We start from the raw sequence: 24,623 nt of genomic DNA, 5'->3' as shown, positions 1-24,623 counted from the left end.
TTCAAAACTTGCAATAAATTATTATAAGTCATAGCTTACTTACATAATTCTAGTCTCCCAATAAATAAATAAGAGAGGTGGTGAGTTATCTTCACTATTAGAAATACAATTAATTCTACTATTTTACTTTTACTTTACGAACAGAAAACTATAATCAGGTCAGGCATATTCAGACACATGTGTTGTGGGCACATTCTAAAGAAATACAATAACAACGTATCATAAATTATAATAGAAATAAAAACAGTAATAATAATAGTAATAATAATAATAATGGTGATGATGATGATAGGATGGCTCTGGAGTCTAGGCCTATGCTATTGGCTTTATAAATCTTAAGCATCATCTGCAGTTGTGCAGCAGCAGGTCTCTCACCTCCTAGGATGGTTTTTCAATTTTTCTCCTTCACTGTGTCGTTTAGCCTTCTAGAAACAGTTGTTTCATTGATGTCGAGAAGATTGGTTGTATCAATATTTTGTAGAGAATCTGGTGAAATAAGCCTAACTAGAGTTACAGTTATCCTATAGCTGTTGGGTAGCTCAAACCATATTTAACAGATGACTTGCTTGTGATTGCCAGGGTTGAGACTGTCAGTTGATGTCCGGTTAGACCTCGCCCACAACTACATTTCAATGCATTTTTTTTATGATAAATACATAACTATGGTGGCTAAAAAGTCAGACAAATTAGGTATTGATTTTTTTTTATTTTATCATAAATAAAGATTATTGGGTTAATTTTTCCATAATGATCTAGATGATATTTTCATGAAAAGATAGTTTCAAAATTCATTGTCCCAGGAACCTAGTCTCATTAGGAATGTGAAGAATGTGAGAGCTGCCAGTTAGTAACTTTCAAACGATAATCAATGAATTCAGGTACCACCAGTTTTGCTGTGTACTGTACAACGAGGAGGTGCAAAACTAATTAACAAGAGATGACAACATTACAACCAACTGGACTTCACCAAGGAAAAACAGATCTCATCCATTCGAACATGTTTTTCTTTCTTGATCAAAATTCCATTCAACTTTTTTGTAAAAGTCCCACAAAGAATCATTTGTAAAATAATGGACTCAATTCCATTTAATTGGGTATAGACATTTAATCACTTTGTAACAGCAATTTCGTCTTTTCAAAAGAACACGACTTCCCCAATTCCTTACAAATTTTCTTTGGCACAAATCTTCATATGACTTTTCATAAAGGATACTCTGTTAAAAGCTTTATCACAGAAACTGCATTTAAATGGCTTTTCCCCAGTATGAATTCTATGGTGCTCTCTGAGATGGTATCTCTGAGAAAATGTTTTGTCACAGAAACTGCATTTAAATGGCTTCTCCCCAGTATGAATTCTATGATGCTTTGTAAGACTGCTTTTCCAAGAAAATGCATTGTCACAGAAATTGCATTTAAATGGCTTCTCCCCAGTATGAATTCTATGATGCTTTGTAAGACTGCCTTTCAGAGAAAATGCTTTGTCACAGAAACTGCAATTAAATGGCTTCTCCCCAGTATGAATTCTATGATGCTCTCTGAGATGGTGTCTCTGAGAAAATGTTTTTTCACAGAAATTGCATTTAAATGGCTTCTCCCCAGTATGAAATCCATGATGCAGTGTGAGTTATTGACTTCGAGAAAAGGCTTTGTTACAGAAATTGCACTTGAATGGCTTCTCCCCAGTATGAATTCTATGATGCTCTCTAAGATTATGTCTCTGAGCAAATGTTTTGTCACAGAAACTGCATTTAAATGGCTTCTCCCCAGTATGAATTCTATGATGCTTTGTAAGACTGCCTTTCCGAGAAAATGCTTTGTCACAGAAGGTGCAATTAAATGGCTTCTCCCCAGTATGAATTCTATGATGCTCTCTGAGACGATGTCTCTCAGAAAATGCTTTGTTACAGAAATTACACATAAATGGCTTCTCTCCAGTATGAATTCTATGATGCGTTGTAAGACGACTTCTCAAAATAAATGCTTTGTCACAGACATTGCACTTGTATGGCTTCACCCCATTGTGAGTTCTTGAATGTAGTTTGAGATTCTTTTTCCAAAAAAACCCTTTGCCACATTCACTACAATTGAATGACCGCCTCCTATTGTGAAACCCATAATGTGCTTTAAGACCAATTTCGTTAGAAAATGTTTTGTCACATTCTTTGCATCTGAAATGGCCTCCAGTGGGAATTAGCTTGTGAGTGTTGGAGGTTTTAATTACTCCAATAAACTGCTTTTCTCCATAATTCCCACTCAACATCATACCAACATCAGTGTGCGATTTAGAATCACTATTTTTACAAAGAGGTTTTTCAGAGCTAATGTTTTCAATATGCTCCTTATTCGGCAGCCATTCTTTCCGTTTTCCTCTTCCCTTTCCTTTGTCCTCTTTCTTACTGGATCCCAACTGTATGTCACATTCCTCTTTCACAGCTGTCCTTACAATCTCCTCCTCCTCTTTATCGGCTTCCCTTTTGCTGATTTGTAAATCCTCTTCGCTCACTGATGCATCCGAGTTCAAAAAATATTTCATGTCACTTTCACTTGACTCAAATATTTCTGGCTCTGCTTTAAATTCTATTTCTGACTCTGCTTTGAATTCTATTTCTGGCTCTGCTTTGAATTATATTTCTGACTCTACTTTGAATTCTATTTTTGGCTCTGCTTTGAATTCCATGTCATGAAGAGAGTCATCTTCAAAGAGCCCGATAATGTCAACCACACGATTATTTTCCAAATTGACTGCAGTGTGTGAAAAGGATTCTTCCATTTCGGTTTTTATTGAAAATTTTAATGATTCAGAGTTCCCCATACTCTCCTTATCACTGGATGACATCCTCTTCAATATTATCCACAACAGTGTCCGAAGATAAAGTTAACACTAAACCATGTATTCTTTACATCAAAGCCTTACAACATGAACAAACACAGACAATTCCTTCTTTTTCCCAGTCCTATATCTCCTTTTCTTCTTCCTTTTTCCCAATCCTGTATCTTTTCTTCTTCCTTTTTCCCAGTCCTGTAACTTTTGCAGATATCTTCACAATCTTGTCACAGGAAGTGCATGATCATATCCTTTGGTATGAAAAATCTGAAATAACAGAGAAAACCTATCATTGTAGTAGGGTAAAATCAAAATGTTGGAGTTTTATGAAACAAAATTAAAAAATTTCAAGTAATTTGTATTTGTCCTATCTATAAAAACATGAGTCCTTTAATTCTGGAGACTCACTGATTAGATGGTTAGAAGTCCCCTTGAAACCAAATCTGGAAAGCCCTGTAGCTTCCCTAGAAGTATTCCAGTCCTGATCTGTGGAGAAACAAACAGAGGCCACTAGTCCATGAGCCAGACCCAAGAATTGTTTTTTTTCTTGAAAGGTATATATCCATAGATGAAAAAAAAAGTTGTAAGCCAAGCTTGGAGGAGTAGCTTAGCACTAGTAATCACCTCGTAAAGATCTACGAATGGTCCCAATATAGGATCCAAAATTTTGTGATAGGGGAAATGTAAATTGCAATATCTTTTGAAGTAATGGTCCAATATCTGCAAGTTACTACTCAAAATGTTGGGAATTTTATGTTCTACAAAATTATATAAAAGTTTTTCCAATATGACAATAAAGTAGGTCACTAAAGGTCAAAAGGTCATAAAATTTTGCCAATGCATAAAATCTGTACCTTTGTTCAAAAATTCTCCCCAGCTACTGCACCAATGGGAATATTTTCATTGAAATGAGCTTATATAGAAGATAATAAGTGTCCAACTTCATTTTGTGCCTAAAAATTTTATATTTTTGTTTGTATCTGAGGTATGGTACTCAACGGTATTTGACACATATTTGGAAAAGGTCCTTTTTTTAATGAAACACCTGCAAACATAAAGATGACAATTTGTTGCTCGTTCATGCAATTTTACAAACAGATTTTCCCCACCAAAGGCAAAAATCATGTCAGAATGAGTTTATTTCATCTAGGACTGTTTTGACATTTAAAGGTCAATGCCCTAGGGTCAAGGTAAAGCAAATACACCACTTAACTTTGGAAATACATGTTACTTCTCTCTGACAGAACAAAACCTAAAAATATGGTAAACCATCTTTCAACAAACACAATAATGTTGACACTTGCAAACAATTTTTCTGCATTTATAGGCCTACTTACCTCCAACCCTAAAGTCATGCTCCCCGGGATATTTTTCGGCCTCTTTGAATCAGTAAACTTTTTTTTATCTCATTCTTCATCAGTGTTGTCAACATCAGATGAGCCTTCAAATTCAATAGTCCCGTGCTCCTCCTCGTCCTCTTCCTCCATGTTGCTACATGTCTGTAACTTGCAACATCAGTGTCTGGTGATACGATGACAACAGCTGCCAGACCAGACCTGCCACAGTGCTCTGCATGTAGAAGTAGCAGGGTGTCTGCCTCTTCCTGACTACTCTGTAGATCTTGAATGACAGAGACTGAGTCTTTTGTAACTCGTATGCATTAATGGAGTTTTCTTTGTATATGTCGAAGAAAACATCAATTCGGCAGTTAACTCTCCCCTCCCTCAGGATTGCAGAGAAGATTGACTTGGAAGCCTCTCAAAAGAGACATTTGTGGTGTTGGCCATTAGTTTCCGTACAATGGCCATTCCATCAATAATGCAAGCTGAATTAGATGGGATGGTATCGGCTTGTGAAAGATCCTTTCTCAGACGTTTGGAGAGCAGTGCCTTATTGGGCATTCGTAAGGTGCCTTCAGGGTTTGCTAATGCCCAAGCTATAGGACCAAGACAATATGACAGCACATTCCTCATGTCCAGCTTTCTGGTCCGTCCAATGAGCGTCATTTTTGCAAACAGGTTTTGGTCAGCAGCTATGATGACACTCCGTCACTGTGTTTTCACAGAACTCTTCATTTTAATATCACTGAATGTTTTCAGTTCCAGTTTTTTTAGTGGGTCAAAAAAACTCATAGTGGTGCTGATATGAAGCCTTTCATTGTAAAATTCTTTAAATACTAAAGTTCCCTTAACCTTAGCCCCTAAAAGATCATTCCTGTGGAAAGGCTGATTAGCTCAGAGGAGACACCGAATGGATTTGTCCAATATTCATCCAACATGCTGACCAACATTGATACTGCCCTTTCATCGTTCTTTATCCGTGATGCAGTGAGATCAGGGTGGCAAAATGGTTGGCTACTCCTCAGTGCACTTTTCATTAAACCAAGAAATGAGCTTCTGTACTCTGCAGTCAGGTAGTATCTGTGTACTGTACTTGGCCTGAGGCTGAAACCTTTTGTACCTCCTGGTGTCTGGGTGTCTTTATTCACTGTCTCCTCAATGGCCTTATCCACAGGAATCCTTCCAAATGGATTGGCAGGTCCAATTTTAATGGAAAACCTGCCGTCCTGGAGGTGCTCCAGGGCATCTGGGTGCTCTGTTGACAGGTTTGTCATATCTGTATAATATGTGCTAAGATACCGGGCATAGTTGTGCTTATCATATGCTAAAGACCATGGCATCATGTCTTTGATAGCAGACAGATGGAGACACTAATATCCTTCTCTAGAAGCTCGCAGCATGTTCAACAGGATGTCTACCATGTCCAAGTACGATATCCAAAATGATGCTAGATCCCCTTGATCCTGGTGCAGACTCTCTTTGCATGCCTCAAAACGTTCAGCCAGTGACACAAATGCTTGGGTGCTCAGTGTCTCTATGAAGGTCTCCTGGCACATATCTTGGGAAAATGTGTTGACCAAGTATCGAATGGCAGTTTCATCTTCTCCGTGTATTTCTAAGAACTCTTTCCAGACAATATGATACAGAGCTTCATACAATAGTTTATGGAACCTAACTGAACGATTGTACTGTTTTCCAAAAAGTAGCTTTACTACTGACCCCTCAGCAATGACACCTGATTCAATGCAAAGATCTCTCAACCCAGCATCTTGGAATCGTTTACCAATGATGCTTAAGAGTGTACACAGGGTGTGAAAAGTGCCTATCCGAGGAACGAATTCTGAAAATGTATCTCTCTGCTTCCAAATTATTTCAGTTGCTTTGGCATATAGTGCTTGGTCAAACACAACGATAATGCTACTAAGACCTAGTGATCTTCTGATTAGTTGAGACTGGCACAACACCTCATGGACAATAGACAGCTCAGTGGCAGGGGCATTTATTGTGGGTAGATAACCAACTTCATCAGGGGTGATCTCTACTTCATCATGGACTTGAATGTTGAAACCTGTCCAGCTCCCCACAGTTTGGTTTGAAATACAATGTGCACGAGTGAGGAACCAAAGCAGAGTTTTCTTTTTCACTTCATGATTCATTGTCTGGTCATCCATTTCCACATAACAACAAAGAGGAGGTCCAACACGTTTTTCAGCAATGTAGAGGGAAGGAAGCCTTTCCTCAATCTCTATGGTCTGATGTTTTCACTTCTCCATTTATTTGATGCAGCATGAGGGGTTGTGGTCCAAACACCCTGGTCTGTGTAATGATGCCGTTAACTCGGTGTGATGTCCCTCCTCCGCTCAGTGTCTCCTCCCTCCTATCAATGTTGTCATATGCCAACGTCACTTGAACGTTAGGCTAGATTACTCTTGGTATGGCAACACATACTTCGTTCAACATCATCTTATGAATACACAGAGCTGTGGCAATCTCTTCAAGTTTTGAGTAAGAAACACCATGACCTCAAGATTTAAATGGGTTAAAGGGCTGTCAAATAACTCTGTCCCTTGTAAACCTGACAAAATGTAACCTAGTATATGCATATTACAATATTCTAATGGTTAAAAACAGATTTAAGCAAAACATGCATACTAAATGATCAGAATATTGAGTAATTTAATTTTGTTTCTTTTCTGGCTAAAAATGGGCTTTTTAAAAAATATGTCAAATACCGTTCAGTATCATACCTCAGATACAAATAAATTTAACATTTCTAGGCATAAAATGGATTTGGACACTTATTATCTCCAATATGAACCCATTTCAGTTGAGAAATTCTCATTGGTTCAATATCTGGGGTGATTTTTTTAACAGAGCTACTAATTTTATGCAAGGGCAAAATCTTGTGACCTATTGACCTCTAATGACCTACTTCATTAGCATATGGGCAAATGTGATATATAATAATGTAAAACAGAATATCTCAATATTTTGAGTGGTCATACGTAGTAATTGGACCATTACTTCAAAAGATATTACAATTTATATTTCCCCTACCCCAAAATTTAGGATCCCATACTGGGACCATTCGTAGATCTTCATCAGGTGATTATTAGCATTAAGCTACTGCTCTAAGCTTGGCTTCAGACTTTCTTTTCATCTATGGATATTTACCTATCAAGAAAACACATTGACATTTTGCCACCCCAGGTGGTACCAATATCTGGTTTAGCTCATGGACTACACTTTTTCCCCCTATCTGCTTAAAATAAGAGAAAGTGATAAGCCCTGGGTTGTACCATCCCTAATAAAAAAGATGAAGATCCAGTCTTCTTTACCATGAATGTTAATTATAAAAGGCTTCAGTTTACAACGGATAATGAGGAAAGGGCCCTTCGGCAGTGGCCTTCTTGTGTTGTTGCGTATGAAAATATGTATTCCGGTGTTTAAATCTTTCGTTATGTGTTGCTTCACTAGGGGCTCGTATATCTGGCAGCAAGGTGTAAATTTTCCAACCACGTGAGATAGTAGGTGACGGAGATTGTCAGAGGAGGTTGCAGACGCAAAATATTCAGCAAGGACTACCAACGGGTCGCCATACACCATTTTAGCTGCCGAGACATCGAGGGTGTCCTTAGGAATGGTCCTTAACCCCAGGAAGACCAGAGAAACTGAGTAAACCAGTTGGAGCCATTGCGGCGGGATATTATTATTATTATTATTATTATTATTATTATTATTATTATTATTATTATTATTATTATTACTAGCTAAGCTACAACCCTAGTTGGGAAAGCAGTAGGCTATAAGCTCAAGGGTTCCACCAGGAAAAAAAAATAGCAGTGAGGAAAGGGAATAAGGAAATGAATAAGCTATATGAAAAGTAACAAAAAAATTAAAATAATATATTTTAAGAACAGTAACAACATTAAAACAATAAAATATTTCAAGAATAGTAACAACATTAAAACAGATCTTTCATATAAATCCATAAAAAGAGGCTTATGTCAGCTTGTTAACCATAAAAACTTTTGCTGCAAGTTTGAACTTATGAAGTTCTACCAATTCAACTACTCGATTGTGAAGATCATTCCACAGTTCAAACACAGCTGGAATAAAGCTTCTACAATACTGTGTGGTTTTGACCCTTTTTATGGAGAAGGCCTGACTATTAGAATTAACTGCATACCAAGTATTACGAACAGGGTGCTACTATCCAAGAAGATCTGAATGTAAAGGATGGTCAGAATTATGAAAAATATCTTGCAACATCTATAACAAACAAATTGAACAATATTACAGAAATTAACCTCAAGATCAGGAATAAGAAATTTAATAGACCATGAGTTCCTGTCCAACAAATTAAGATGAAAATCAGCAGCTGAAGACAAGACAAAAGAACATTACTCGAAACAAGGTGGAATCAAAGAACTAAAACACTACTTCAGAAAAAAATGATCACCAAAACTTTTAAGACTTTCTCAATAAGCTAATATTTTTGTGCAAATGAAGACACAGACCTAATGTGATTCTCAAAAGTAAATTTCCTGTCGAGAATCACACCTAAAATTTTAAAAGTCATAAAGAGTTAAAGAAACATAACAAATTTGGAAATAATTTGTATTTTTCCTAGCAATACAAATCTGGAGCTCTTTACTATGGAGCATTTATTTTGGCTTAGCTGAAACCAACCGATGGATTTTTTGTCCGGGTGTAACTACCCAATGCTGATTAGTTGGAGAGGAGCTGGATAGACATCTAAGGTCATTGATGCCAATATCATATGTTATGATTAAGAAATAAAAGGAAATTCTATTAAAAAAATAACATTAAAGATGTCCTCATAAAAGTTAAATAGCTTTCAGAAGACCTGCTATGGAAATAAATCTAAAAATACTGCTAGAATTGTACAATACATCATGTCCAAGAATCTTGGCAAGAATGAACCTGCCATCCTCACTTCGAGCCTCCGACAGATATCCATTTCTGAAGGTGCTGAAATTGGGGTATTCTATCAACAAATGCCTCACTGTCAAGGGCACCTAACAGTCATCGCAATATGTCTAATGTTCTCTAGTCATCAGAAACTCATGTGTTAAACGTGTATAAACAATGCGGAGACGGCAAGTAGGAGACGATAAAGAGACGTTGCCTACTATTCTCATCTCATTTCCATCTACACTATTCCAATGCTGTTGCCACTTATTATAACACAAACTCTTAATGCTGTGTAAAAATATCATAGATTAATTTCAAAGTACTGCTGTGTACTTGTACTTTGATGTACTTTATCAAAAATGGTATAAAGTCATTATTTGCAGGTTTGGTCAAAATCAGTTCAGTAGCTTTTGTGTAACAATTAAACCAAGCTTCTTTTATGCCCCATTTTAGAGATTTTATACCAGTAACCTTTTGCTTAAGTTCCGACCTTTACACTAGAGGAAGTGCACCTCTAAAATTAAAAGCTTTACTATATACTCCAAATCCAACCCCAGCATCAGATTTGGAGCCATCAGTATATACAAAAATCAACTCCCTATGTTCTGCAACACCTATCTATTTACCAAGGCCCTTTCCCCAATTTTGGAGGATAACCAACATAAACAAAGCAACAAAATTGGGACTTTTCCTCTCTTCGCTCCTCCCAGCCTGATGAGGGATTCAGCCGAGTTTGGTTGGTACTGCTAGGGTGCTACGGCACACCCTCCTCCGTCACCCAACACAATGAAGTTTCATCTGCTGAATCCACTACTGCTGCTACTTCAGCGGTCACCAACGAAACCAGAGGAAGCAGCTGGGCCTACCGGAACTGCATCACAATCGTTCGCCATTCATTCCTCTTTCTAGCATGGTCTCTTGCCTCTCTCACATCTATCCTCCTATCACCCAGAGCTTTCTTCACTCCATCCATCCACGCAAACCTTGGCCTTCCTCTTGTACTCCTCCCATCAACTCTTGCATTCATCACTTTCACCAGCAGACAGCCACTCTCCATCCTCTCTACCACCACAACACACTCATATCCACTCTAGCTACTAAATCTTTTCTTACATCCGTTCTCACCCTCAATACTTCAATCCTAACTCTATCTAATCGAGATACACAAGCAATACTCCTCAGACACATCATCTTGAACACATTCAATTTGTCTCTCTGTAACTTTCATTCCCCACAATTCCAATCCATACATCACTGTTGATACATTCACTTTCCTATACAGAACTCTCTTTACATTAATTCCTAACCGTATATTCTTACCACTCCCTTCACTGCCCCCAACACTTTACATCCTTCATCCACTATCTGACGTACATCTGCTTCCACTTCACCATTCGCAGCAACAACAGACCATAAGTGCTTAAACTGATCTACTTTCTCAAGTGACTCTCCATTCAACAAGACATTCAACCTAACACCACCCTCCCTTCTCATGCACCTTATAACCTTACTCTTACCCACATTAACTTTCAACTTACTTCTCTCAAATACCCTTCCAAACTCTGTCACTAATCATCCAAGCTTCTCCTCCGATTTTGCAACCAGTACAGTATCATCCACAAACTACAACTGCTTTACCTCCCACTCATGATCACTTGTTTATCAGTTTCACTCCTCAACCAAGCACTCGAGTATTCACCTCTCTCACCATTCCATCAACAAACAGATTGAACAACCATGGCAACGTCCCACATCCCTGTCTCAGCCCCACTCTCATAGGAAACCATTTGCTCACTTTATTTCCTACCCTAGAACATGCTTTACTGCCTTTATAGAAACTCTTCACTGCTTGTAAGAACCTTCCACCAATTCAATATAACCTCATCACTTTCTACATCGCTTCCCTATCAACTCTATCATACGCTTTCTCCAGATCCTTCCCCACTCTTTCCCTTCTTTGCAAAACTTCTTATTCTCTTTATAAGAACGACCCAATACTCATCTTCCATTAAAAAGAGAGCTGGCCGTCAGTCATATTCCTTTTAGTACCAATGAAATATTCGCAGAAAGATATCTCTGGTCATTTCCATGGAGGGGTTGGTGATATCCTAAATGGAAGAACTATTTCTTGCTATATCAAGACTGTTTATTGATTGTTTTAACCCAAAACCATAAGGTTGAGGAGATTTTGGGTGCTCAAAATATCTACAATGCCTTACAAGGTTTGCACTCTGATACAGCTTCTGATAATATTCAATCTTCCAAAAATTCCTTATCTTCTCTTCCAGGCCACAAAGAGATATGAAAGTTGATTACAAGTCCCCATACTTAGTCTTGTTGACTTCATATTTTATGTGCTTAGAATCGAAATCAACCAATCTCCACCATTTTAGCCTGTTGGGAAGTTTGCAATACTTGGCCATGGTTAATGATAATTTTGTACATTTATACAAGTTTTTATATATATTCATATAGCATTATGAAGTCTTTGCAATATAAACCGATACTGAACAATAGAAGACTTTCAGTAAAGAACTAAAGGTAATTCTCCAACCTCAACATGGAGGCTTGGGATAGGAGGTTCTAAATGCTCCTGTATAGTGTATAGAATCTGAAATATTTAATCAGCTTCGGGTGGCGGTGGAGTATATTTCACACCCATAGCTAATTTTTTAAAAAATCAAAGCTTTGTATAACTTTAAAAGTTTTGCAGTCTGTCCCCCATGATGTAAGGGACAAAACTTTTAAAAGATTCGGAGTCTGTAGATATTTTACTATTAAGCCTTTCAAGTGAGGAATCCATGTAAGCCAGCAATAAAATATCAATCCTAAAAATCTAGCTTCACATAGACATGGAATCCATTGACCTTTGATGTATACCTCCGGGTATGGATGTACTCCTTGGATATGACAAAAATAGACAACAGTAGTTTTGCTTGACAAAAACTTAAATCCATTCATATCTGCCCTTGAATATTTTTGTCAATTGAGAGTTATATTTTTCTCTAAACTATCGTCATTCCAGATCCAGCAATGATATGGAGAGATCATCTACAAATAATGTTGAGAGAATATCTTGGCGAATGACGGCGGATATCCCATTAATGGGTCGTAAAAATAGGGTTACACTTAGCACATTACCCTGGGAAACTCCTTCCTGACCATTCCTCTCTGATAGAGTTTCCCCCAATCTCACTTGAAAAAAAACCTATTTGAAAAAAAATTATTGAATGAACAATGGTATCTCTCCTCTTAATCCCAATTCATATATGGTTTTAAGTGTACCATATCCCTGTGCAGTATCATATACCTTTTCGAAGCCAAAAAAGACTGTTACATGGTGCTGTTTGGAAGCAAAGGCTTCACAAATAGAACATTTGAATTGTATCAACACCTCAGTCGTTGAGTGCATTTTTCTAAATCCACACTGGATACGGGATAAAATACCATTCTTTTCCAGGTACCGCATGTGGTGCATTCACCATCTTCACCATGATCTTACATAAGCAAGATGTCAATGCAATTGGTCGAAAGGTCGCAGCGGAAAATAACAAATTTGAAAGTAATTTGTATTTTTCCTAAAGATCCAAATCTGTAGCTATTTATAGGGGTATTACTTTCAGCAAAGCTGAAAGACAAGCCATTAGACTTTTAACGAGAGTTAACCACCTACCAGCTACTTAGCTGAGGGTGGAAGGTAGTAGCTACCCTTCTCACTCACACACCTGTGACTACAATTTACTTTGCTTGGTGGTAGGACTTCAAGGGGGACAGGGTTGGCGGGCTAATTTGTATAAATAGCTAGAGCTTTGTATCGTTAGGAAAAATATGAATCACTTCAAAATTTGTCACTTGTTCTGTAACTGGAATACAAACCAATGCTATTTATAGGGATTGACTCATCCATTAGGAGTGTGGACTTACCTGCCAATCTGGGTTTTTGGCTTTGACCCGGGAATTCCTTTCTATGTGTGTTAGCATATAGTAGGTGGAAACCTTACACCTTTGCTAAAATCTTGCTAAGTATGGTCTGCGGCCTATACAAGCTGTGCTTGTTATACTAGCAATGTGACTGTCGAGGAATCCTCCAAGGTCTCCAAGATATAACCAATACCACCTCGCCAAGGTATAGGGAAGCAACAGTAGGTTACACAAGAGGATAATGGTTTACCTGTAGTGGTTCAGTTCAGCTATGAAGAGGAGCCTAGATGCTGAATTTCCCAGAAAAGGGGAGGATGAAGATAAAAAAAGAGCCAATTCTTCTTAATTATTCACTCAGACTAAAACAGGGTAACCAAAGCCCACAATCTGCTGCTATTTGTCCATCAAGGAGCTTGAGTTGTTAAACCAGTTGTTTTGTAGCCACTACAGGATCGATAGAGATCGTATCAAGTCTCTTGTGGGCTACGTCTTGCATGTAGTTGGCGGCGAAGGCCGTGTGATGTTTTTACATGGCTGCCTGTAGAACCTGCATCACCAAGTAGATAAATTCGAACGCAAGGGACGTAGCAATGCTCGGGACGTCGAGTGCTGTGGTCTAGGTGTTGCCGGAGGATTTGGATTCAGTGAGAAATCCATGACCTTGCAAATCAAGGCAGAGAAGGTGTTCTTCGTGATCCTCCTTTTGACCATGCTGATAAAGTGTTTTGACACTTTGGGTGAGGTCTAGCAATTTCCTCGAGAAAGTCCTCCAGTTTCTTATTAGCATAGTAACTGTTAATCTGGATCATTGGTTATGCTGCAAAGGATTCCCAGACCGAAGGGTTCGGATTCTGAGATCTGAGCAGCTAGAAGCGAGGTTGAGCGCTACTTGGTCCATTATTGTGAATGGCCCACATTAAGGACATCTCATGGGTTTCGCCAACTCTTTTTGAGGAAGTCAACACAAGTGGGACACCTGTCATCAAGGTCAGGAAACCTCAGCTGCTTGGAATACTGGAATGAGGTCTCGTTTCCGACTATGGGTCCGTAGGCTCAAAACTCCGTATGAGGAGTAATGCCGACGTGGAGGAAAGGTTAATTCCTTCTGGTTTGAAGGCAAGGCTCAAGGAATAGTGGTGGCCTTTCAATGCCGAGAGCAAGAGACGCTTCCCTCCCGAGGGTAACCGAGGAATACCCCTAATGCTGGCATATTGGTATCGAGGGGAAGGATACCCTTTCAACGATACCAACTAACTCCACTTAGCCTGGAGTGGCCGAAACTAAAGATCTATCCAGCTATCCAGACATTCTCTTTGCAATATGTTGAGAGAGAGACTCCCTGAGAGAGAAGGAGCAGGATAGTCTCCCGACGAGAAGTTACAGTGAAGGTACTGTTTTTTTAAAGATGTTTGTATGTAACTGTTAATAGTCGGTGAGAGGGTTCTCCATAAGGAGTTGCAGATGAGTCGACTGGGAATAAAGAGTCAGATGGGCAAGGAAAATCTTGCTGATAAGACGAGTCTACTGGGCATGGCAAGTCTTGCTAGCTAGAGGAGTCTGATGGCCGGTTTCCGAAGATCAAGAGGGGGATATGGAAGAAACCAATTCCCGTACGTTTTCTCAGGATCTACGTCAGTAGGCGAGATGAGACTTCTAAAAAGACAGGAGTGCTGATAACAAGTCCTGCTCTGAGGGGCAATGACGGAGACCAGGTGAAACCAATTCCCTTAGAAGGGACCCCCCCCAAGGAGAGAAAAACCAGGAAAAGGAAGATTCTCTTGCAGATGAGAAAGCGGCCATCGTTTGCTGTCGCTGTCGCCGATCCTTCCAGCAATCAGGAAATTGCAGCATAGTGGCTGGTGAAGGAACTACCTCCTCAGCAGGGGAGTGGATGAATCCTCATCTTCACTGGAAGAATCCTCCGAGGGGTAGACCAACGAGAGAAGGAAGTCTTGTCTGCAGAAGGGAAAGACTCGATCAACATCTGATGCCGTAATCAGTTATTCTCTCCACAACGGAAGGGAGAGTTCCATCACCTAGAGGCAGTCCTCTTGGCCACAGTCTCTGTTTCCCATCAGCCGAGGTTCAGCCCAAGTTGAAGGTAAACATCGGGCATTGTAGAAGAAACTGGTCGGAACTCAAAAATGAGTTCCCCATGAAGGGGGATGGTACCTCTTGCCCGCAGGAAGATTGCCCTCCTCTCTGAGAGGTTTAAAGAGGCGGTCCCCTTCGGATTCTGACCACAGCCCATTAGGCGATGCATCTGGGGGGGAAATCGATTCGGAGAAAAAGCGAGGAGATTGACTCCTTAGATTAGATTGTCACTGGCAACCTCATTATCTGGACATTCTTTTGCTCAGATCTCGTGGAGAACCAGAGGGAAAAAAATACCTGGTGCCGAAGGACCTGTGATCTGGCTGTTCCTGATTAGGTTTGAATTCGAAGGAGACTGGTGCAGTCTTATCGAACCTGCGGAGGTTTTCTGCAGGCTGATAACCATGTCTATAAATATCCACATTCGATAAGAGAGTAGGGTCTCTTCTAAGACTGCTCCAGTCCTCAGATTGTGGTAAACTCAAGATGTCTCAGAGGAGCTCGAGACTATTAAGAGGACCCAGTCATCCGAAGTCTTGGACACGAGGCCGATCCTGAGGGGGAAGGTTGACCTTAGGGTAGAAAACCCTGCGACTACCCTCGGTCCTTAGCTAACTGGAGCACCCTTCCCTGAAATGACAGGCAAAAGACGGATGTCCCCATAAGGCGATCAAGAGCATTAGTTCTAGTGGTCGATCCTGTACAAAAAGCCATGGGCTAAGTGTTTGAATGATCGCAAGCCTTTCCCTTGTACGACAGGGTTTGAAAATCAAACTCATTCCATGAGGAAAGACTAAGCTGGAGACTTCTGTAAGAAGTGACCTAAGAAGCTTGGTGATATATTGACGAACCGCGTCTTCCTATGAGACTAGATATTCCAATCGCGAGGAAAAAGACAGACCACTTTCCACTTCCTAAAAGAGGATGGAAAAGTCAAGAGTATCTCTTGCAGGATGTGGACTCTGTCCTTGGCAAAAATATGAGCCAAGTATTTTGAGCTCGTAGGAGGGGTTTCACCATTACTGGAAAAACCATGCTCAAGGATAAGAAAAGAAGATCTTCTTCTTGAACAACTCTGGTCGAAGGGAAAGCTCAGTTACGGACGACAGTCATTGTCCAAATTCACAAGTACGAGCGAGTCTCATGAAGGGTCGAGCCAATATGTTTCTTCGGGCAAGGATTTCGTAGATGGAGGTTGAAGGTGCTCACTGGAAGATCTGAGGGCTTATAGGCCAACGGAGACTGGGAATATACAAGATGCCGGCAACCTCTGGTGTTTTAGTGGGTTGCCCATCCCAGGGTTGACAGGAATTCTAACAGTTAATTTGCCATAACTGTCACGTTAGACAGCTTTGAATTCAACCTTCAAACGAGTGAATGAGGGAGTGTGGTAACCCCATGTGGTTGTACCTCCAGATGCAGGGGGGGGAACAGATTCAAGGGATCTGCCTCCTTTTGTAGAAGGAATAAGTGAGGGTGAAAAACGTATGTTCATGAAGGATGAAAGTCTGCGAACGTGCCGGATTCAATGAAGAAACCTGGCAACATGACAGCGGGTTTTTTAAGTTGGCATGCGATGAAAGCTTCGGGAACCGAAGAAAGCCTGTTTGTGTCGATGGAGGGTGCTGGGCTAGGTTCCCAGAAGGAAAACTGCATTAATCTCCTTCACTTCAACTCTACATGGGAGGGCTACCAAAGTAGCATAAGCCCAAGAGAGGGGTGAGATGACAATTTATGTTGTCTAGATGAGAGCACTCTCTGATGAGAGACTCGGGAGCTGCTCCTTCAACTCTATATGTGAAGGCTAACCAAGTAGCGCAAGCACAATAGAGAGGAGAGAAGACGATCTTTAGCCTTAGCGATGAACACGAGCTGGCGAACAGTGAACGGGAAGTAGGCAAACGTCAAGTTGACAAACAGAAAGCTGTCACATGCCAATATAGCGAACGACGAGTCGTCAAACACTGATCGGTAAGAAGCTGGAGATTGTCTAGCCATTGAATTGGCCATTGGCAAACTGGCGAATCGGCGAATTGGTGATCATTGGTCAGCGATCGCTGGGTGGCCAGATATCTGAAATGACGCTTGGCGAGCTGGCAATCGACAAGCGGTGAGCTGAGGAACAGAAGTATGGTTCGACGATCGGTGAGGTGGCGATCGGCATACTGGCTATTGGCGAGCTGGAGATTAGCGACCAGCGAGCTGGTGATCGAGGATCAGTGAAAGAAAGATTGAGCAATCAGTGAGCAGGCGATTGGCAATCAGCTTGGCAATCAGCAGTCACTGAGCTTGCGATCGGCAATTGTTGAGCTTACCATCAGCGTGCTGGTAAGTTAGGCTGGCCATCAGAGAGCTGACAAAAAGGGAGTTGCAAAATAGGCAAGCTGGTGGATGGCAAGCTGTTGAATGGTCTAGTTGTGAGCTGGAGACTGGGAGCTGGCGATCGGTGAGCTGGTGACTGGAGACCTGTAGGTAGGTGATCAGCGAGCGTAAACCTTAGATGAGCTCTGCGAGCTTGAGATCGACAATCAGTGAGTTGAGGAACAGCATTAAGGTTTGACAATCGGTGAGTTGGCGATTGGAAAATGACTAATTAGTGATCGGCAGTTAGCGAGAAGCCAGCAAGCAGGTCAGGAATCCAGAGATTCGATGGGCGACAGCAAGCCCCGAACATCAGTTCGATGGCGAGATGTCAGAGAGTGAGTCTTGAACAAGTAAACGGCTAGTCTGAGGAGAGTCCGGTGAGACAGGTGTGGGTCAGGAACCAGAGGGAGAGGAGTGAGACTGACGAGACTTGTCCCAAAGGCAATACCTCAAGAGTGGACAAACAGCAAGGACCTTGAAGTTCCTCTGAAGGAGATTGTTCTGCAGATGTCGACAATGAGCCAAACAGACGTCTCTTTGCTAAAGGTGAATGAGCGGGTATGAGGAGACGAAGAGGACTACGAACTTGGCGAGCTCACCCATGACAAAAATTGCTCAGTTGGAAGGTTTTTGAAGAGGTGTCTCTATAGGTGGTCTCCCTCGTGAACGAGAGAGGTGATCAGCCGGAGGAGAGAATTGACTTGGACTTTGCTCTGCCCCTGACAGAAGAGTTGGTTCAGCATGGGGTGGGGGGGGGGGCAAGTTTTTGGCGAAGAAACTGCAACAACTAATGAGATATAGCTGCCAGCAATTCTCCTCGCAGGCGGGAAGGTTACTAGACAGAGATGATGATGGGAAGTTGTCCCAGCCCAACATCACACCTGGGGAGGATAGCTCGCCCTCAGAAGGGGAAGTGGTCTAAACCTTGGAGGCAGACCTTCGGACAGTTCTCTTTGCTTCCCATCAACAAGCCTTGTTCAAGTTCAAGATCTGCATCGAGCAGTACCTGAGAAAACATAGCCGGAGCTAGTTCCTGACGGTTAGTGTGCTGATCAGGAGCTGCCACAGGCGCAGGAGAACAGGTGAGTGATGACGCTCTGACAACAGATTCCACAGGAACGAACAAAACTGCTCTTCTATGTCAGCTATCTTAGCCGAACGAGGAAATATGACTTCACTGAAAAAAAATTAAAACAAAAAACTCCCTAGCACCTAATCCATGGATGGGGATGGTGTCCTCTGAGAGAACACACAAATTAAGGACTGCGCACTCCCTTCCCCGGCCACCAGCAACGGGAGGAGAGCAGCAGCGTAAAAACTGTAAAAAAAAAACAATTACAATTGATTAATCCAGCAGACAAAACAAACTACTCGGGAGAACCAATCAGCCCTCCGGCGGGAAGGGGGTTCCCATAGGAAGAATGGACAAGCTAAGGTCATGCACACCCTTCGCCGGCAAGAAAAGGCCGTATGACCATCATCCTAGGAAGGAGAGCGGAATCAAAGCTGAAAAGTTAAATTACCAAATATTATTATTTCAATTAATGAAGAAAACCATTCGGAAGCGTAACCTAACCTGTGACCGGGAAAGGTGTTCTCCCCGCACATGATTTACGGGCCACTCACATAAAGTGAGAGACGTTGTCAGTGAGAAAGAGCAGGACCAAAGTCAAGCTCTGTGAAGGCTGCAAGCATATTCCCTCTAAGAACACGTAAAAGGGATGGTGACGTTAATATCCATAAGGAAGAATATCCAAATGATGACGAATCCCCTGCAGCGCCGGCCAAATCCCTCGAAAGGACCCCGCCTACGGGATGTCCGTTGTCCAAGGGAATAGTCGTAAAGGAGGATTCTATGCCGTCGAGAATCTGCCGCACTACTCTGTCACACAAACAGCAACATTCAATGTAAAGAAAGTCTAGAATATATATGAAAAAACATAAAGAATGTTTTCATATATACTGTAAAAAAGAAAAACATAAGATCAAAAAGTCAAAAGGCCGGTCAATTGGAGAGGGGAGAGAGACAATGTCTTTTCCCCCGAGCCAAAAGTAAAGTGAATACAAGTCACAGGTGTGTGAGTGAAAGGTGTATCTTCTAACACCCCCCCCTCCCTTCCCGACTATCTAGTGGGTAGCTGGTTACCCCTCGGTAAAAGTCTAATGGCTCGTTTTTCAGCTTCGCCGAAAGTAATACCCCTATAAATAGCGTTGGTTTGTATTCCAGTTATGGAACAACTTATCCTTACCGGGTTTTAAAAAGGCTAAAATAATGGCTGGTTCCCAAACACTTGGATAACTATGATCATGTCACATTCAGTTAAGAATAGTTAAAATAAATAACTTAGCATTAAAAGATACAAGTTTAATCATTGCATATGGAATTCCATCGGGTCCAGGGTCTGTATCATTACACATAGCAAGTGCGGAATCAAATTCTCTTTCAGTAAAAGGAGCATTGTAAGATTCTTACTTTCCTGTTGCAAAATTTAAAATTTCATGTTTTTCATGCTTCTATACTGGTGACCAGGAGCTGCTTCACACTTACATGATACATTTGAGAAATTATCAGTCAGGGCATTGCTAACCTCAGTTGCCCAGGTCACATACTGGCCATTCACCTTCAACAGTGGTGGTGGGTTGGGGATAAATTTGCCTGCTATCTTTGTTACTTTCCTCCATGCAAACGATGGTGGTGTTCTACTGCTGACTGAGAAAACAAAAGATACCCAAGACTGGCGCCCAGCTTCTTACATTGCACGGCAGAACTGTGCTCTACACTTCTTGTATATAATTAAATTCTCCTCAGTATGGCGTCAGGGCAATCGAGTTAAAGATCTTCTTGTGGCTTTGTGCACGGCAGTTAGTTCTGAAGACCACCAGGGGACTGGTCGACGTTTAAATAACCCTGTTTTGGGAATTGAACTGATGTATGAAGAGTTCCATTCAGTAAGTCTATGGCATCAACAACACTTTTAAACATCTGCATTCCCTTCAATTTTGCTTAGCTCATGAAATCCACCTTCTCAAGATTCCATTTTGGCGACCATTGTGGCGATCTCTGTAAAGATGGACCATTATTGGTGTTTATAATGATTGGTGAATAATCTCTAGTAGGCCTATACAACTCATTTAATGTCCTCCAGTCAAAATCAAGAAGGCAATTAGATAATTGCATGACAAGGTACCTGTCTGAGCGTGAAAGTGCAAGGGCTCTCCTGTATTAGCCTGTTAAGAGTCCCCCTTGGACCAGATTGCCGCTAACGTACTGTCACGCTTTTTTTTGCCCTGAGCGGTCATTTCACTATTGATAATTTTTCATTGTTAATATCATTTCTTTATGCTTATAATTCATATTTATAGTTAAAAGTAGGGATATTAATTGAATGGTTGAAAAAAAAATTAACACTACTATTATTTCATTTCAAAAGGCTACATAATACTGAATATTGTAATGGGTTCTTTTTATCTTCAATCGTAAATCTTACGCCAGGATCAGCAACAAAAGCAAAGGGACAAGTCTCTCTCTCTCTCTCTCCCTATATCGTTTCCTGTATACTTTTCATAATAATTTGTCATACATTTGTACATTTCTATCCACTTTATTCTCTCTCTCTCTCTCTTTCTCTCTCTCTCTCTCTCTCTCTCTCTCTCTCTCTCTCTCTCTCTGCGTTTCCTTTCCTATATAGTTTTGTGAAATCTCTTTGTCCAGTCATTCGGCAATGAGAAGTCATTTTCGCTCTCAGCATCGAAAGAAAACTTTGTTTCTTCAATATCCTCATCACTGGAGGATTCAGATCTAGTGCTCTCATTATCAAACAAGTTATTATTATCAAATTCCTCAACAAAAATATCATTTATTTCATCTAAAGAAATAACCTTCACCTTCAGACCGCTCATTGTAAAAGGAACAACAAACAACCATATCCGCATGAACGACCGAAGCGCACTGAAAAGGAACCAGTTTTCTAACATCAAGCTACCTTTAGGAAAATAGTTGCCAGACATCATATAAGTTTCTATTTACAGCCCCCATATGCTGGGAGTGTTGCCAAGTGGTGATCCTATACTTACTATACGAGTAAACGTATTATCACGAGACTGACGACTTGATAAAGGCAGTTAAAGTCATGAACGGAATATGCAGTTGAAGGCGGTATCGAGTAGATCGTGGTGAACGATTTATCATGTGGGTGACGCTTAACAGGATAAGGAATCCTACATCTTCATTCTCCACAACTGATGATAGAATGTTGCCCGTTGCATTTACTAAATCGTCGCCCCATAAAGAATGTCTACCATTCAAATCACCCAGTAAGAAAAGAGGTTGAGGGAGTTGTTGAATCACCTCTACTAAATTATCATACAATATATTATCTATAACTTGGAGGCAAATCAAGAGCAAATTGTGTATTTTCTCTCTATTTCTATTTATACAACCACTGCCTGTAGAGGGGTACAGATAAACAAAGATTTTTTGGGAACATCTTGACAAATGTATATAAGACTTCTGCCATGGCTCCTTGCTAGTTGATCATATGGTGTCCTATAACTAACATACTCTCGAGGACTAGTAGTATTAGCATTGTGCTAGTTCTCCTATAGATATACAATAACAGGGTAGTGCTCATGAATGAGGAGCTCAAGTTTTTCATATTTGGCCCTTAAACCCCGACTATTTCATTACAAAATGGAGGAAAAAAGCTATAGTTTATGATTTTGAAGATACCTTGGATGAAGTCTTCCCATTGGTACTTCTTGTTCTATTTTCCAGAGGTTTCTTTAGAGAGGGTATTGATATATTGGGTTTTACATTTGTCTTTTTCTTTGTATTCTTTTGATCTAATTGTTGAAGGGATGGTAGACCTAAAGTTGAATTTGTGATTCATCTAAATTGTCTTTTGGTTGATCAGAAACACAAACAGGCAAAATATAAAATTTATTTGATGGCACAACTTTATTTAATGTTTCTTATGGAAGGAGTCGAGAGAGATGCAGGTCTCTCTTTTCCGATTAATAGGTGGTGAGCTACCAGGCTTTTCACCTTCCCCACTACAGGTGCACCAGATAAGTTGGTTTTAAGTGGAACCTCCATCAAATCAGTCCAGGACATGTCCAGAGAAAGGTTAGCACTATTGTTGGTAATGAGGGAGGAAGGTTGAACAGAAATGGGCAATGCCCAACTTTTAATACACCGTGGCAAAGCCCCAGATGGCGATGTGCTTGCCTCATCATGCAATACTTTATTATAAGATGATACATTTCTTTTCTCTGAGCTTGGGTTTGATGTCTCTTGTGGTATATTTTCTCTAGATTTCAATGCCTTTCAATAGCTGTTTGGTTTATTTAGTAGTCTTTTTGCATGTCCCACACTTGTGTGCTCTACACTGGATTTGTTGAGGGCAGCTTCTTCCAACTTATAAAGCTGGCAGCTTCTTTCAACTTATAAAGCTTGCAGCTCCTATCATTATTATCATTATTACTTGCTAAGCTAAAACCCCAGCTGGAAAAGCAGGATGCAATAAGTCCAGGGGCTCCAACAGGGAAAATAGCCCAGTGAGGAAAGGAAAAAAGGAAAAATTAAATATTTTACGAGGATTAACAATATTAAAATGAATATGACAAATTCGTAGATAATTTATATTTTTCCTAACCATACAAACCTTAGCTATTTAATATGGGTATTACTTTCGACGTAGCTGAAATGACGAGCCATTAGAATTTTAACGAGGGTTTACTACCAGCGAGGTGGTAGGGAGGGGTAGCTAGCTACCCCTTACCCCCTCACACACCTGTGACTAGCTCACTTTGCTTAGAGGTAGGACTTCCCGGAGGACAGGGCTGGCGGGCAAGTTTGATTGAATAGCCAAGGTTTGTATGGTTAGAAAAAATACAAATTATCTACGAATTTGTCATTTGTTCCGTAACCGAAATACAAACCACGCTATTTAATATGGGTGACTTAACCCTTAGGTAGGGTGGTAAGTCCCTGCCGTTACTGGCTTTTGGCCTTTTGCCCGGGGACTGAGTATCTGAGTGTGTCAGTGCTCAAGATAAGGAGTCCCTGCACCTCGCAAGTGCCTTGCTCTGCAAGGACCGCGGCCTATGTAAGCTTGTGTGTGAAGGAATGAAGTGCAACTCGTCCTAGGAAGTTGACCTGAAGTCCTTTAGATGGAATTCTAGGTTAGGGCATTCCCAATACCACCTCGTAAGGGTATGGGGATTGACAGTATTATCTTAATACTAGGAACACAAGGAAACATGGTTTACCTGTAGTGGTTTGAGGTCAGCTGTGCAGAGAACCCAGGATGCTGCTTTCCCCAGAGAGGGGAGAATCAAGAAAAGAATAAGGGCCAGGCATACCTTTCCATTCATGCAGACTAAAATTGGGTGACAATGCCCTCAACCTTCTGCTACTTGTTCATTAAAGAGCCCAAGGTTTAAACCAGCTGTTGTGCAGCCACCACAGGGCCAATAGAAAACATATCGAGCCTCCTGTGGGTCATGTCTTGCAGGTAGTGGGCTGTGAAGGTCGTTTGACTCTTCCAAACCCCTGCTTGTAAAACCAGCGTCACTGAGTAATTCTTCTTGAATGCCAGGGACGTAGCAATGCCTCTGACATCATGTGCTCTAGGGCGACGTGACGGAGGAGGGTCGGGATTCAGGGAATGATGGATAACCCTGCGAATCCACGCTGAGATTGTATTCTTAGTGACCCTCCTCTTCGTCTTTCCCGTGCTCACGAACAATGCTTGCACCCGAGGACGAAATGCAGCGGTTCTCTTAAGATAGAGCCTTAGACTCCTTACTGGGCACAGTAGGAGATAGTCTGGGTCAACTGTTACAGAACGGAGACTCGAAATCTGAAAAGAGTCGAACCGAGGGTCCGGCAATCCTAGATTTTGAGTCTTAGCAACAAACTCAGGGACGAGTCTGAACGTTACCTCCCCACATCCCCTTGAATGGGCGATGTCATACGAGAGACCATGAAGTTCGCTGACTCACTTGGCTGGGGCCAAAGCAAGTAGGAACACTGTCTTCCAAGTCAGGTGGCGATCAGAAGCCTGGCGTAATGGTTCGAATGGAGGTCTCTTAAGAGACCTGAGGACTCGAACCAAGTTCCATGGAGGTGGTCTCACTTC

At 41.0% G+C, this 24,623-nt stretch overlaps 1 protein-coding gene across 1 annotated transcript in view; it reads right to left on the bottom strand.

Moving 5' to 3' along the window:
* Nucleotides 1–1,055: 1,055 nt before the first annotated feature.
* LOC137618620 (zinc finger protein 845-like) overlaps nucleotides 1,056–24,623 on the bottom strand; it is a 220,105-nt gene continuing 196,537 nt past the window's right edge. Inside the window, 5 exon segments of the mRNA XM_068348731.1 lie at nucleotides 1,056–2,613; nucleotides 4,572–4,760; nucleotides 5,285–5,454; nucleotides 5,596–6,416; nucleotides 6,639–6,778. Of these exon segments, the coding sequence (XP_068204832.1) occupies nucleotides 1,163–2,613; nucleotides 4,572–4,760; nucleotides 5,285–5,454; nucleotides 5,596–6,416; nucleotides 6,639–6,778 (2,771 nt within the window). The 3' untranslated portion in view covers nucleotides 1,056–1,162.

Source organism: Palaemon carinicauda, chromosome 25, assembly GCF_036898095.1.
Source record: "Palaemon carinicauda isolate YSFRI2023 chromosome 25, ASM3689809v2, whole genome shotgun sequence".
Lineage (NCBI taxonomy): Eukaryota > Metazoa > Arthropoda > Malacostraca > Decapoda > Palaemonidae > Palaemon > Palaemon carinicauda.
This window is presented reverse-complemented; position numbering and strand designations above follow the sequence as displayed.